At 40.1% G+C, this 14392-nt stretch overlaps 1 protein-coding gene across 1 annotated transcript in view; it reads left to right on the forward strand.

The window, feature by feature from the left end:
• The first annotated feature begins 917 nt into the window (after positions 1-917).
• The window catches only part of ZFC3H1 (zinc finger C3H1-type containing), a 43767-nt gene continuing 30292 nt past the window's right edge, over positions 918-14392 (forward strand). Inside the window, exons 1-8 of the mRNA XM_074165669.1 lie at positions 918-1604; positions 5992-6411; positions 9449-9513; positions 9772-9970; positions 10176-10399; positions 12020-12143; positions 13099-13196; positions 14165-14368. Of these exons, the coding sequence (XP_074021770.1) occupies positions 1001-1604; positions 5992-6411; positions 9449-9513; positions 9772-9970; positions 10176-10399; positions 12020-12143; positions 13099-13196; positions 14165-14368 (1938 nt within the window). The 5' untranslated portion in view covers positions 918-1000. The remainder of the gene's footprint in view (positions 1605-5991; positions 6412-9448; positions 9514-9771; positions 9971-10175; positions 10400-12019; positions 12144-13098; positions 13197-14164; positions 14369-14392) is intronic.

Here is a 14392-nt window from a genome sequence, read left to right on the forward strand (position 1 = left end):
GAGATACTCTCAGGGACTGTACTAGAAGTTCTAAAAGTCAAGTTTTCTGAGTTTTCCAGGTGACACCAATTTGACTTGGGAAGGCTGAAAGGTTTTGTTTAAAATAAGGTTTCCCCTTCTACCCAAGAAAGCCATTGCTGCTTGTCTGCCAACGCCCTGGTACGAGGCTGTGTCGCTGGAACAATGAGGTAGCACCAGAGTACTCAAATTTAGAAAAGGGAAATTAAAATGAATGACTTAAGTTTATGTAACTGCTTTACTTTTCACACCTGCCACAGAAGCCATTGGGGCCAACCTGTGCTTCAAAGCAATTACAGGTTGGGAGAGCTTCCCAGAAACCTCACTCTTTAAAATTTTAACAGCAGTTTAGCTACTGGGAGAGACGTGCTGGGTTAACAGCGCCCACCGGGGTGCTGTGCACTGCCAGGACACCCACTGCTTTTCCTTCTTTCCAAGCCTGTGCACCGTTTGCAGGGGTGGCAGGACATGGGCCCTGCCAACGGAGAAAGGGTGTGAGGCGCAACAGAACAAGCACCCACATGAGCACCCTAGAGGACCCTGCCATTGGCACTCTTGTGGTAGAGAGCAGCGCAGCCCACTGCTATACCACCGCTCAGCATCGCTTCACCATCCTCCTCCTCCTCCTCCTCCTCCTCCTCCCGGCTCGCCTCCCTTCAACGAGATGGCGGCCTTTCCATTCGCCTCCTTTACCAACATGGCGGGTCGAACCCCCATTGGCGCCCGCCCCCCGCCGCCGCCCCGCTATAGGCTGAGCCACCAGCTTTCTCCGCCCCCCTCACCTTACACGCCCCTCGCCCCCAGCTGCGAACTACACTACCCAGCACACTCAGCGCCCCATTCTTCCCTCGCGGGCGGTGAAGGACGGGGCGGGGTCTCGCGAGAGCTCGGGCGGGGCAGGGGCGGCGCGTGGGGCCGCCCTGCGCAGGAAACGAAACGGCCGGAGTGGCGCTGCCTGGCTGAGACCGTTGGCCTGTGCCCCATGGCGGCCGCGGAGGCGGCGGGCGCGCCCGGGGAGGCGGCGGCCCTGGATCCTAGCGGGCTCTCCCCGAAGGAAGAAGGGGAGCTGGAGGACGGCGAGATCAGCGACGATGACAACAACGGCTTTGGGCCCTATGGCGGTGGCGGCTGTAGCTCCGAGCCCGGCGGCGGCCTCGTCACCAGCAGGCCCTACTCGAGGCGCAGGCCGCCTCCTGGCCTCCGCGGAGACATCTCCCTCTCCTCCTCCGGCCGGCGCTTCCCCCGCTCGCGGCACCAGCCCCCGCCGGAGATGGGGCACCTGCACGGCCACGGCGGGTATCGGCCCAAGGACTCGTTCCGCTCCCATCCGCCACCCATGCCGGCGCCGCGGATGCCGTCGGGCTCGCACTCCGAGGGGGGCCCCCGGCTCTCCTTCTGGGAGCGCAGCCACAATGCACTGGACCGATTCCGTTTCCGAGGCCGGCCCTATAGGGGCGGAGGGCGCTGGGGTAGGAGCCGAGGCGGCGGCGAGCGAGGAGGCAACCCTCCGGGGAGGCCGCCCGGCGGGGGAGGCGGTGCCGGATTCAGTAGCAGCCAGGGCTGGAGGGAGCCCTCGCCTCGAAAATGTATCCTTGAGACGTGAGAGGGGGCGGAGGCGGGGAGGCCGTGCTGCCGGGGTGGGCCTGGGTATGTCAGCGCCGGGTTACGTGGCCGAAAGTCCCTGGGAAGGGACGCTTTTTCCTCCTACTCTGGCATTAGGACTCCCGTAGGGATAACGGAGAGGGAGGCTCCCCTTCCAGTCCTAGGGGTTGGCCATGATCTGGCGGGCCCTGCTGCTCAAGGAGAGGTTGCTGGGAAGCCGGATTACTGCCCTGACCTGGCTTGCAACCCGGCCGATCAGTCCTGTGTAAGGAAAAGAAAACGTAGCCTGAAACAAAGCTGTAGTCGATTGGATCCCAGGTCGCTGCTTTTCTAGCCCGAAGTGCAAGTATTGTGAAGCGGGGTCAGCCTTTGGTGCAGCAGCTTTAATGTATATAATTAAAGTGTCACAGTTGTAAAGCTAAAACCCTAAGCTTGTTAATTTCCCTTATTGGGCAATGAAGGATCCACTGTTTTCTCATTTTTGCTTCCAGCCCTTCAGAGACTGTTACACATAGCTAAAGCTAAAACTATGTTGAACCGGGACTGTATGCACAGAATGTGGTTTTTATGGGAGTTTGGGTAACATAGGAAACGTCTATTTCTCTATGAAACCATACCCAGCATCCCTTGTAGGATGTTCTCTTCTGATTGATTGTAGAATTGGTTAGCTGGCCTTTTTAATAGAGTTATAACGTTGCCTCCTTTTATGAGTAGGAACTGAAAGTGATGGACAAAGCTCCTTTCGTTTTCTGGGTTTGCTGTAGGGCGGGGGGGGGAACCAAACAAAAAGCCCCTGACGCTCATTTTAACTTAGGTGCAGCCTGGTACTGAAACTTGGTGTAACTGCATTGTTGCCTAACTGAAAATGTAGACAAATGTGAAAAAACACTGAGCAAGAGAACTAGTGCTTAAAACGTATTCTTCAGAATCTTACAGTGTCCTATTGTCCTCCGTACCAATAGTCAAAGGATGTGTGTTGTTTGCTTGACTGCTGGTTGATCCCAGGAACAGGAATTTTCCTACTTGTGCCAGGACTTAAGGCTTGGAAAGCTATTCATTGGATCCATGTTTTATTTTAGATACAAGATTATTTATCCATGTCATTTAATTTTTTTTTAAAATGTGGATGGAGTATATAAACTGGTGATAAAGAGATGTTTTTATTTAATCTCATCTGGTAAAGGTACAGCATTACTAAAGCCTTCATAAGAACTCTTCTTTCAAGGATCTTATCTTGAGATGCAGGGAGTGAAGATCTGATTTGCCTGAGGTCACACAGCAAGACAGTTCTAGTGCTGAAAATAAATTTTAACTCTTAATTTGCAGTGTTGCTCTGAGTACCAGAAAATGGATACTTTCTGTGTAATGAGTAACTTGCAGGGGAAGCCTGTTGATCATCCTAACCAGTCCTTGCAGTGCATGTTATTACTTATACAGAACCTCTTTCCCTCTTTAATTAAAGAGGTGTTCAGGAACTAATAATTCTGTTTTCAAACTGTGAGCTGACAGGCAGGATGCATGAACAACCACAAAACCACGTATGAAATACAAAGAGTACATTTATTTTTGCTAACCTTGCAACCTGGGGGATCTCTGAAGCAGCACCTGGGCAGAGGCACACAACCAGGAACACAAGCACCAAGGAGCTTGATCCTTGCTAGAGAATTTTTGAACCTGCTGGTCTTGTCTATATATTGGGGATTTGCTCAGGTGTAGGTTACCGCTGTGCTTTGATCTTTCCCACAGCAGGACAGGAATCTCAAGCATGTTTGATAGGGTGCCTCTGAGTCTATCACAGGTCTGTGTTATCTAAACACAGATATTCTACTTGTCAAGCACATGAGACTAAGCAATGATTAGTATTATATATGTGTTTTTCTACATCTCTGCTGCAGGTCACTTAAGTGTGTTTATAATATTCCTCACTGACCTTCCTTTATTTTCCCCGTAAAACCAAAAGCAGAAAATAAGGAAGTTGGGTTTCTGTGGTTTTTTGTGGGTTTTTTCCCCTGATACTTAAAATGCACTCTTCTTCTTAAACATGATAGAGAAGGTTCTAATACTATTGCTTTTTAATAAGTGACATCCAATTTTTTTATGGATCATGTCATTAAGGAAGGACCATGATTTTCTGTCAGTGTAAGCATTTTTCTGTATTTTCATATCCTTGCCACTTAAAGGAGTCTATATTACAGTATTCCTAAATATTAAGGTACCTCCATGTTGCTAACATTAATGGAGTAGGGACATAGTTCATGGGCATGTGACTTCAGAGGAGACCTTCACATCAACTGATACAAGGAGGCTTGTGGTCTGGAGTGGTATTTGGAATTTCCCCAGGAAATGAAATGTTTCAAGTGTCTTTGCACAATGCTTTGTAGAAGTATATGTATAAATGAAGTAAATTACATGGTGGAGCAACATAAGAATTCTTGTTATTTGGGTATTAGCCTTTAATAGGCTTTTCTCTTAATTCCAAGCAACTTTAACATGAAGCTGTTCAATAGTCATTCTGCAGAAATTCTTGCATAGAGAATTGTGGGACTTGGAGTCTGAAATATGGGACCAAAACGTGACATTGTGTTTCCATTGAATGCTGAACTCTTCACAGTGTACGCTTTTCTTTGCTTCTAACCCCCCAGTTTCTTTAGTTGGTCTCTGGGTTGTAGGTTGAAGTTTCTCTTGTTTTGATTGAAGAATAGCTGTTTTAATGTATATATGCCTGCCTGCCTTTCATAGCACACCATGTAGTCTTGCGTTCTGTTTGTAGAACCACATATAAAAAAAATTTCCTACATATGTGAAACACAGAATTTCTGATTAATACCATTGTGGGAGCTCTAGCAATTGAATTATCCTGAACACAAAAAGCATCTCATAGCTTTGGCTTGTTACCCAACTCTAGATGACTCCAGAAGCTATTGAAGTATTTCAATATCAAGTAATAGTTAGACTTATTTTTATAAGTGATGTTAAGTCACATAATTAGCTTCAGATGTTCCTGTGACTCACGAAATCACTAATGTAGTTGTCTCTTTCGAAGTAGAACTGTGTTGGAAGTGAATTTGGCAAATAAAATTACTAAATAATTTGGCTTTATACTGCACACAGCTCTTAATATTTTCAGCATATTTATAGTTTGTTTGCCTTCTGGATTTCAGGTAGTTTATCTTTACTAGTTTCTGCTTTTTGTGCTGAAGCTTAAGAAAGCATTGTATAGCAAAACGTTCCCTGATATTACAGAAGTTGTTTTCGTAGGATGCATACCAAGATTCTTCATACTTACGTTAGAAGTTAGCATAGAGAAACATCCAAATTGTTGATGCATGATGTGAGCAGAAGACAAAGACAAAGTTACCTTCCTCTGGATTCAGTGTGTCTGCATTCAGAGGGCATGTATTTTAACTTTTAGTTTTACTTAATTTATTGTTTTAAGATATGACGTTGATGAAAAAGCACTTCACATAACTGGGTGTGAGTCGGCTGTTACCACTGTGGGGTTGATACTGAAAGTCGAATGAGTCAAACCTGAATCGGTATCCTAAAAGTTTTACCCCCGAGCATGATTATTTTACAGGATAGTTTAGCTTTCTAAGTGTCAGGTTAAGGCAACAGAAGGTGAACCTCTACTAGGGAGAACTTTTATTCTGGATACAGTTGCCTAAGAATATTTCCGTTGCCTGTCTTGAACAACATGTTGTCAAGAAAATGTATTACTTGAGCATGCATAGACAATCTTTTCTGAGTAATTAGTAGTTCCCAATCATCTCAGCATTTTTTTTTAATATTTTGATGGCAAGTCTTTAGCTTTTTTTTCTTTCCCCCCCCTTCAGTTGTTGATTATTCAGTGCCTTACCTCATTTATTGAGCTATGGTTACTGCAGTGTGTAATTGTGCTGTGACTAGACGTAGCATTTTATGAAAGGATATAATAAGTGAGAATGAATTTAACCTGTCTTTTTCAGAATGTCAGATGGGGAGTCAATACTTGAGTTATGAACTGTGGAAGCCTGACTTACCCTTCGTGATAGGGAACCTTCTCAGCGTTACAGCTGTTATTTCTGGGAGGCAGGTGTAAGCAAGAGACAAGACTTCTTAGCAATTCATGAAATTCTTGTCCTAAGTAGGATATTTGAAATTGTTGGATTGAGAAAATGTTTATTTAAGCTGTCATTATGTAATAATGGACGCATCTTTTGCATGCTGCTCATATTTATAAGGGATATTTTTCAAGCTAGCCTTAAGGTAAAATTAAAATATATGAGAATGATCTTAAGTTCTGTTTGTCACAGTTTAGTCTTCAGTGATCATATTGCCACTGTTTTAAGGTTATACGTGTTCTTGTCTTAGTTTTCTTGACCAGTAATTCAGCCAAAACTTTTGGAAGGTCCCCATCTAGAAAGCAGAATTACTCTTCTAAAAATGAGAACTCTGTGGAAGAAAGTTTTGAGGATCTGCTCTTGAAGTATAAGCAGATACAATTAGAGCTTGAACACATTAATAAAGATGAAAGACTGGCTTTGAGCAACAGAGAAGAGAGTGAACAACAAGCTGATGATAAAACAGTGGACACTGAGGACCAAGTAACTGTAGAAAATGACAGTATTACAACAGATGCTATAAAAGAAGTATCTCCTGAGGAGAAAAATCCGGTTATAGCCTTTCAGGCATTTGAACTGAAACCTCTCAGACAAAAACTGCCTACTCCAGCTGAGAGGAGCAGATTAAAAAAAAGCAAAGAAGGAACGAAACAGTCATCACAAAAATCTGAAGTCACAGAATCTGGCCAAGGTAAATACTTATAAAGTTGTTTTAGCTTGTAAAGTTCTTTCTGCTTGCTATTATCTATCATATTTATTAGATGTTGGGGAAATTTTTACTTTAATTAAAATACTAATTTTAATTAAAATGTTAAACATTTTAAGTTATAGATTTAATGTACTTAATTCTTGTTTTATGTAATTCATCGAATTATATAAACATGCTCAGAAGCATTTTTTTGGTTTGCTTTTAACTAATGTGTTTTCTTAGTCTAAGTGTTAGTTTGGCAAAAAGCACATGAATAAGACTTGAAGGTTTTAATTGCAGTTTGCAGTAGAAGTCATTGGCTTTCACTTAGTTTTCCTTCTGATTTTCCCTTGGGGTTTTTTTTTTTTTTTTGCAGAAGCAAAATGTGATTTTTTTTTTTTTTTTTTTTTTTTTTTTAGCTGAAAAGATAACATTTGGAGACATCTTTTTCTGCATTTCAGTTTTGTTACATGTTTTCTTCAGTGTGACAAGCCTGTATGAGGTTTTTCACCAGAATTGTCTGGTCGTAATCGGTATTCATGAGTAGTGAAGATATCATGGGCCAGAAATAGAAAGGATTTGTAGAAAAAATGTAGCCAAAGGGTAGAGTAAGTGCCTTGCCCAGATAGTTCTGGACTGCTGGCCAACAAGGATAATTGCTCAGATGCATGAACCAGTTAGTGAGAAACAAGTTGTTGTGTCCAGCTGACCTGTGGTGAAAGTCCTTGAGCTTACTTTTAAGTCTGCAGCAAAACAAGGCAACGAGCTCAAACTTCCTATTCTGAGGCTTCATCTAGTTCTAATAAGTGTTTACTGTGGTTGAGGGTGTGCTTGTGGATATCACTCGTCATCTTATGTTAGCTAATTTGTCAGTGTATGTAAACTACCATTTTGAGTGGGAAGAGACTGAGTAGTAAATGGATGGATTAAGAACGCAGGTGAGTAATTAGTAGGAATACGAAGAAAGGTGGGATTAGAATGCTGAAAGTCAGAATGATTTATACATAACTTCAGAATGAGAATTTAGAAGACAAAGCTTATAAGAAATTGAAAGAGAAAAATGGTAACCACCTCATTCGAAGTATTTTTTTTGCCCCTTGTGTCTTTCCTGTTCACTTAAAAAAAAAAAAAAAAAAAAAAAAGGCTCTGGTATTCTTTGAGAGGTAGTGCATTTTTTTTAATGGGAGACATGAGGAAAGCCAACAGATCTTGACTATAGAAGAAAACCCAGTACCCTTCAGGAAGACAACATAGCAAGGCAGGACTAAAAGAACTATTTAAAAAGCAAAACAGTCTCAAAAAAAAAATCCAACTGCAAAACTGAGAAGCACTGAAGTTGAAAATACAGCTCGTATGATATATATGAAACTAGGTGCTATAGCATGGACATCAAGATCATCTTAATTTTTGCACACCACTCAATGTGCGACGTTAAAAACGATCTGAAAGCAGATACATTATGTATGAGAGTGACTGTTTGTGTCAATGTAATAGAGGGTTCCAAAGTAGTTATTGCAGATTCATGTGTATCAAGTGAAATGTATACTACTTGATTATGTGTATATTAGGAAATTAGCAAAATTTGGTTTTCCCATTACATTTATTTTAAATGGTGTACTGGATGTTCTCCAGACCTGTTCAAGGTGAAGAACTTGTCTTAAAACTCAGGGAAGTTTGTGTCTCCAGAATTAATTCTCTGTGGTTCAACTGCTCTGACAGAGGCTTTACAGTATTCCCTGCTTTCCTTCCCTTTTTGCCCATTACTCTGTTCTGCCTCTGTTGTCCACTTCTGGTTTGAAAGAGCGTTTTAGTTGTGTAGTGTGTCCTTGCATATGTCTGTCGGCATCACAGAAACCACTGTACCAGCTGTGTCTCCCTACTTCCATTCTGTCAACTGAATGGTTGGCATCTTTGCTTAGAGTAGTAACTCTTTTGACTTTTCTTTTATAGAATACACGTGGGTATTACATATTATTTTTCTTCCTCTTGTATGCGTGCTTTTAAAAAATGCTTGCATACGCAAGGAGGGAGACCTTCAACATTTGCTACATACCATTTTTCTTTAGGTATAAGGTCTTGGTATATTTTAAACAGTGCTTTCTTGAATGTGACGTTTTGTAAAAAACTAGGAAGAGTGCAAACTTATCTTCTGCCAATTTGAATTGTGGGAAGGAATCTCCCTTTGAAGAAAGGTGAATATAGGAGAAGATCTCCTATAGGAGATTTAGGCTTCTCTAGATGTTTATTTCCTTCCTCTGATGCATATAAACGTATATATATGTGTTTATATAAAAATTATATAATTGTATTTTTGCTGTCGATTATATTAGTAGCTATTAGCTATAATTGTTAAATTATACAATAGTATATAATATACAGCATCATGTATATTCTATATAAAGTATAATATGTTGATTTAAATATACCTTATGTAATAATCGGATGGATATATGGCTTTTGGGCAGTCTAACAAATAAATATGTCAACATCTTAATGTTTAGCAGGAAATCATTGTTATTGATTATTCATTTCCATAGAATAACTCCTTTTTTTCCTTTGGCATGAAATGGAGTAATTGTGTTGTTACAGCAGCTTTTGGGCTTTGTATTTAATGCTGCAAAAGACTGACCAGTTACTCAAAATAACTGCCAGTGGAATCTGAGATGCTTAGGACAGCAGCTGATATGAGATGGTAGCATAAAAAACAGATGGCAAAAAGTTGTCTTTTCCCCTTGTCTCCAAATGTGTTTTTTCTCTGCTTCTTGGAGAAGTGTATGCCAACCTTAAGACAGAATTATTAAAAAATGACAAATCTTGCCTTAAGCTTATGGCGTCATGATGTGGATTTACTCAGACATGCCAAGTTTGAAAGCATGTTAACCAACATTAATATATATATACAACTGCTATCTTGTTTTTCGCTGTATACCAATGATACTGATAAAATACGTTTGTATGGATTAAATGCTGCACATCATTTTAATGTAGCTCTGTCTCATGAGAAACAGCTCGCCCAAAAGTGATATTTTTCTTTTGGAAGGTGCAGAAGACAAGGAACAAACATCGGTGCGAAAGCTGAGCAGTTCAGATGGTACATCTGAAAAGGTAAGAAAGTATTTCTCCATAGATGAGGCACAATTGCATTATGATACTCTGATATCTTTTTCCAAATTGCAGTCCAGAAATGTTTCTGTATAAGAAACAGTTCATTCTTAAGGAATGACACTTACCAGCACAGTAGGATTATTAAGCTTTCTCCTGGTAAAAATTTTGGGACAGACTTCAAAGGACGTTTTCAAAAAAGCTTTAGTTCTGAAATGATTTTTCTTGACTTTTTGTCTTACCCTTTCTTCTCTTTTCAAGAAGCTGCTTGATGATGAGGAGGAGATGTCTGAATTGCAACTTAGGCTTCTTGCACTTCAGTCTGCTAGTAAAAAATGGCAGCAGAAAGAGCAACAGGTGATGAAGGAAAGCAAGGAAAAATTGACAAAAACGAAAAGTGTAACGCAGAAAGTCAAAGCCAGTACAAAAGCACACTCAACAAAAAAAACTAGTGCTACAGGTAATAAGTTTAATATTACTGAAATGGCTACCAATGGCATGACCTCTGAAATAAAAAAACGTAGTATGTTACGTGAAGTATTGGGCAATGAGCCTTTAATTCTTCTGAAATCCAGTACATCTACTCAAAGTTCTTGAAGAACTTAAGAATCAAGGGGGAATCATTTAGGTAAGGTGGAGTTAATCACATATTTTTTTATTTAAAGCCAAGCAAGCTTTGAGGAAACAGACAAAGACGTCAAAGAAGATGCAGCAGCAAAAGGAACAAGATAGGCGTCAGAAAGAGGAAGACCAGAGGAAACAAGAAGAGGAGGAGGAGAGAAGAAAGAGAGAAGAAGAAATCAGAAAAATTAGGGACCTCTCAAATCAAGAAGAGCAGTACAATCGATTTATGAAGCTAGTTGGAGGAAAGAGGAGATCAAGAAGCAGGGTAACAAATTTATTATATGTTGTTTAAGTTCATGAGTAATTTCTGTCTTCACGCCCCTCATGATTCTATCTATGTCCCTCCTAACCTGTTGTCCCCCCTGCCCCCCCTCTTTCAAAAAAGGAAAAGAAAAGCTCAAAATATTTCAGTGTTTATGGTGTTTTAATCCCGTGCTAAACAGACAATCACATTGGGTTTGGTGACATCAGTTTTGTATGAGTTGTACATTTGCAAGTCAGTGGTAAAGCATTTTTCTCCTAAAGATTCTGTAATCTAACACAAAACAGTCAACCAAACTTCCTTGACTTTCTTCTCTTAGATTGCAATTTTGTCTCCACATCTTCAGAGTTTTTGTAAAGTCTATACAACTTCAGTGGCCTGTCCTTTCAGAATGTTATCTGAGGTTTGGTTTCTTTGTAGTATATTTTTAATTTGTGAAGGTACAAAATAAGCCTAGACACAAAAGACAATTGCTTAAGCCTCATTACAGGATGACAGAATTGTGTCAAATTTATGAAGGAACAGAGTTACTGCAGTGGTCATCATGCTGTGCTTGTAGGCTGTTTTCAGTCTCTCATCTTAAGATTAGCAAAAGGCACTTGGATCATTAATGTTGTGTCTCTAAAACGTTGGTACCTTACAAAAAAAAATGCTGAGTGTTTCCTCAGCATTAATTCTTTCATCATGGAAGCATTGTGGAAGTACAGCTGCTGCAGCTGGGTGCTTCAAGTGCTTGGAGCTACTGATACTGTAATGAGAAATGAAACTGCAACTAAGGGAATTGGGACTTCCTATTTGAGGTCGTGTTATAGAAGAGTCACATTTATAATAATACGTGGAAAATTGAGGCTAAAAGTGTTTTAATTGTAAACAGTAGAAATTCTATAAGCTATTGAAACATCTGTGTGCCTCTGAAAGATACAAATTGAGGAGTCTAAGAAGTCATACTTACCTGTTCTGCGTATTTTCAGTGTCCACTGAATATTGATTGACATCCATACAGTGTTAGGTGTTCTTTGAACAATCTGATTTATTAGTTGACAGTCTCTGGACTTGTTTCACTGTGGTACGTGGCTCCTTCTGGAACATCAAAATGATTCTCCACCTGAGACATCAGTCTTAGAACAATCAGAACATGTTTTTGACTAAATACACAACCTTTGTCATAGTGAAGATGACCCTTGTGCAACTTTGTATTGTTTCTAATAAAGGTAGTTCAAGCCTTCTTTGTAACTGCCATGACAGATTAACAGAAATAATGAAGCATTTAATTATCTTTCAGTGTTTCTGAAATGTAACTGTGGCAATTTACCAGATACATAATGACCTAATAGGTATTTAACAATTGCTTCTATGTTATCATGACACCGCCCCCACCCCTCCCTCCCTGAAGAGTTGCAGTTTTAAAACTGTCTGTTAATTTGTCCTGTCACTACCTGCAATGGATTTGATTAAAAGCTAAACTTCAGTTTACTGGTTTTGTACAAGCTAAGTAAAATGTATTTATAAAGCAATTAAAGGCAGAATTCTAAGAGTTCGTTTCTAAAATTTAGTTTTAATTGGTTTGCTCTAAAAGAATAGCATAATACCAGCTAAATAAAATACACATTTTTGTATTTTTAGTCTTCAGATACAGACTTGAGGTGGTCTTTGGACAAGCCGTCTACAGATAGTGCAGGAGGCATATATCAGTATGATAATTATGATGAAGTTGCTATGGATACAGATAGTGAAACTAACTCTCCAGGTAAGCCTTATTTTTGGTTTTCTTATACGGTGAGTGGTAAAAATAGTTAAAAAGTAGGAAATGAGCTATCATTTTAGAGGGAAAGTCTTTCTTTTGAGATGTGGCAGTTACAGAAGTAACATTTTAAGGTGAGCTAATTCTGTCTTGTTTTAATGTCTTGTCTTCATCTCTGCTGTAATGGTATTTTGAGGGTCTTCAAGGTTGTGCGTTCTCACCGCAGTACTGTAGCGTTTATTCTTTCACATTCCAAAGCAGCTGAATACAAAGTAAGGGCCCCAGGGTATTGACTGGATAGACAGCAACTTTGCAAAAAAGGGCCTGGGGCTCCCAACGGACATTAAGTCAAATGTAAATCAGCACCATGACTTTCGATGATAAAAGGCAAACTGCAGCCTTTAAAGACAGTGATGTACTAGAAGGAGTCTACTGAAGGACCTTTCTAACTAAGGAAAACTGCTTCAGGCCTGTTTTTCATGAAGTTCAGTGAGGACTGGAGTACTTGATTTATGGAAAGAGACTAGGGGAGCTGAGTTTGTGTTGAGAAGAGAAGGCTAAGGAAGGCTTTTGCTGCTGTCTTCAACCACCTAGTGGGCAGTTATAGAGAAGACAGAGCCCAACTCTTTGGAGTGTGTAACAGAAGAACAAGGGGCAGCACTTAAATAAATAAGGATGTCAAAATGAGGTCCAAGTCATGTATAGAATCATTACCTTAGTAGTACTGTTTGGCTGTACTTGCATTTTGTGTGTAAAAGAAGGACAGTTAACTATTTATATACATATATGTAAAAAATAAATGCACTGTGCTGTGTCTGGTGTTACCTTTCAGATTGGCATGTAGTAAAAATATTTGTCTCCTCCTGCTGTGTTAAATCAGTTGAGGTATAAGCATTGAGTTGGTGTTCAGTAATTACCTGCCATATTTCTTATACTCGATAACTATTTTTTTTAACTACAGCTTCTTCTCCAGTGCAGCCTCCTTTCTTTGAGTGCCCAATAGGATATTATCCACCTCCAGTACCACCAATTTCCTTACCCCTGCCACCTCCAATTCCAGTAAGTAACCTTGGAAGGAATGTTCTTTTTCAAAATGTTGATTTCTTATTTCTGATGCTAAAGTTATGATTAAATTTAGATTCTGTTTTTGTTACAATTCTCTATTTGGCAGTTCCCTTGAACTATCTGGTAGACTTGTGTTTGCTTTTTAAAAAGCAAATTTCAGCTATTTTTTTGCTGATCCAAATCCTGTTTAATGGAAGGTCTCCCATTTCCTCTTTGTTGTTAGAGCTATGTTGTTTCATAGCAAAACAAATTGCCTGAAGCACATAAGAAAAAATAATGAATTGGAATTGTTAGTGCAAGGCAACTTTCCCCTCTTCTTTCTAGGCCGTGTATGTAGATATGCTTATCCACTGACTTGTTACCTCGGGGAGAAGGGGAACAGACAAAAATGTAGCTCATAAGTTCTTCTTTCGAACTTTGTGCATTTTGACTATATGCTGTCTGTCTGCTCTCCTAAGAGTCCACATGGAAATTGAATTAGTGCAGGTTTTTTTCCCCACCACTTTTCTTCACTGTATGATTCTTACCTTTCTTAGTAAAGCAATAGAAAGTTGCCATTCCCTGTCATGACAGCTTCTGAATTTTTGACTAAAGGAAATTGTAATTTTGTTAGTGAAGACAAATTCATAGAACTGTTTAAGGACTGTTTTTCAAGCAGTGCGAGCCTATCTGGTGAGCCATATTTCTGTGGCTAGACTATCCCCGGTTCCAAATTCTCGTTTATGTTTAGTTTGTATGTCTGCACTAACTTGACTATCCAAATATAACCTTGTTGTTTCCATCCATCATCATCTTTGAATAATTGCTCACTGTTCAGTAGCAGCCTTTGACAGTGGTCTAAATCCACTGTAGTTTGAATTAGTTTTAAACCATGAAATAATTTAGGACTCAACTTCTGCTAAATAATTATAAAGTAGTTGTAACTTTCAAGTTTCAAACCCTTGTTTTTCTTTTTCTCTCAGCCTGTACCATCTCTGAGCCAGCTTTACATAGAGGGTATTTCATGTGTTTCTCTTGAGCCGCCTCCACCTCTTCCTCCTCTTCCCCCTGAAGAGCCGGAACAGCCACCAAAACCTCCATTTGCAGATGAGGAAGAGGAAGAGGAGATGCTCTTAAGAGAAGAATTACTCAAGTCTCTAGCCAACAAACGAGCTTTCAGATCTGAGGTACTCTTTTGGTTTTTGAATGTA

The sequence above is a fragment of the Numenius arquata genome, chromosome 2, assembly GCF_964106895.1.
Source record: "Numenius arquata chromosome 2, bNumArq3.hap1.1, whole genome shotgun sequence".
Taxonomy (NCBI): Eukaryota; Metazoa; Chordata; class Aves; order Charadriiformes; family Scolopacidae; genus Numenius; species Numenius arquata.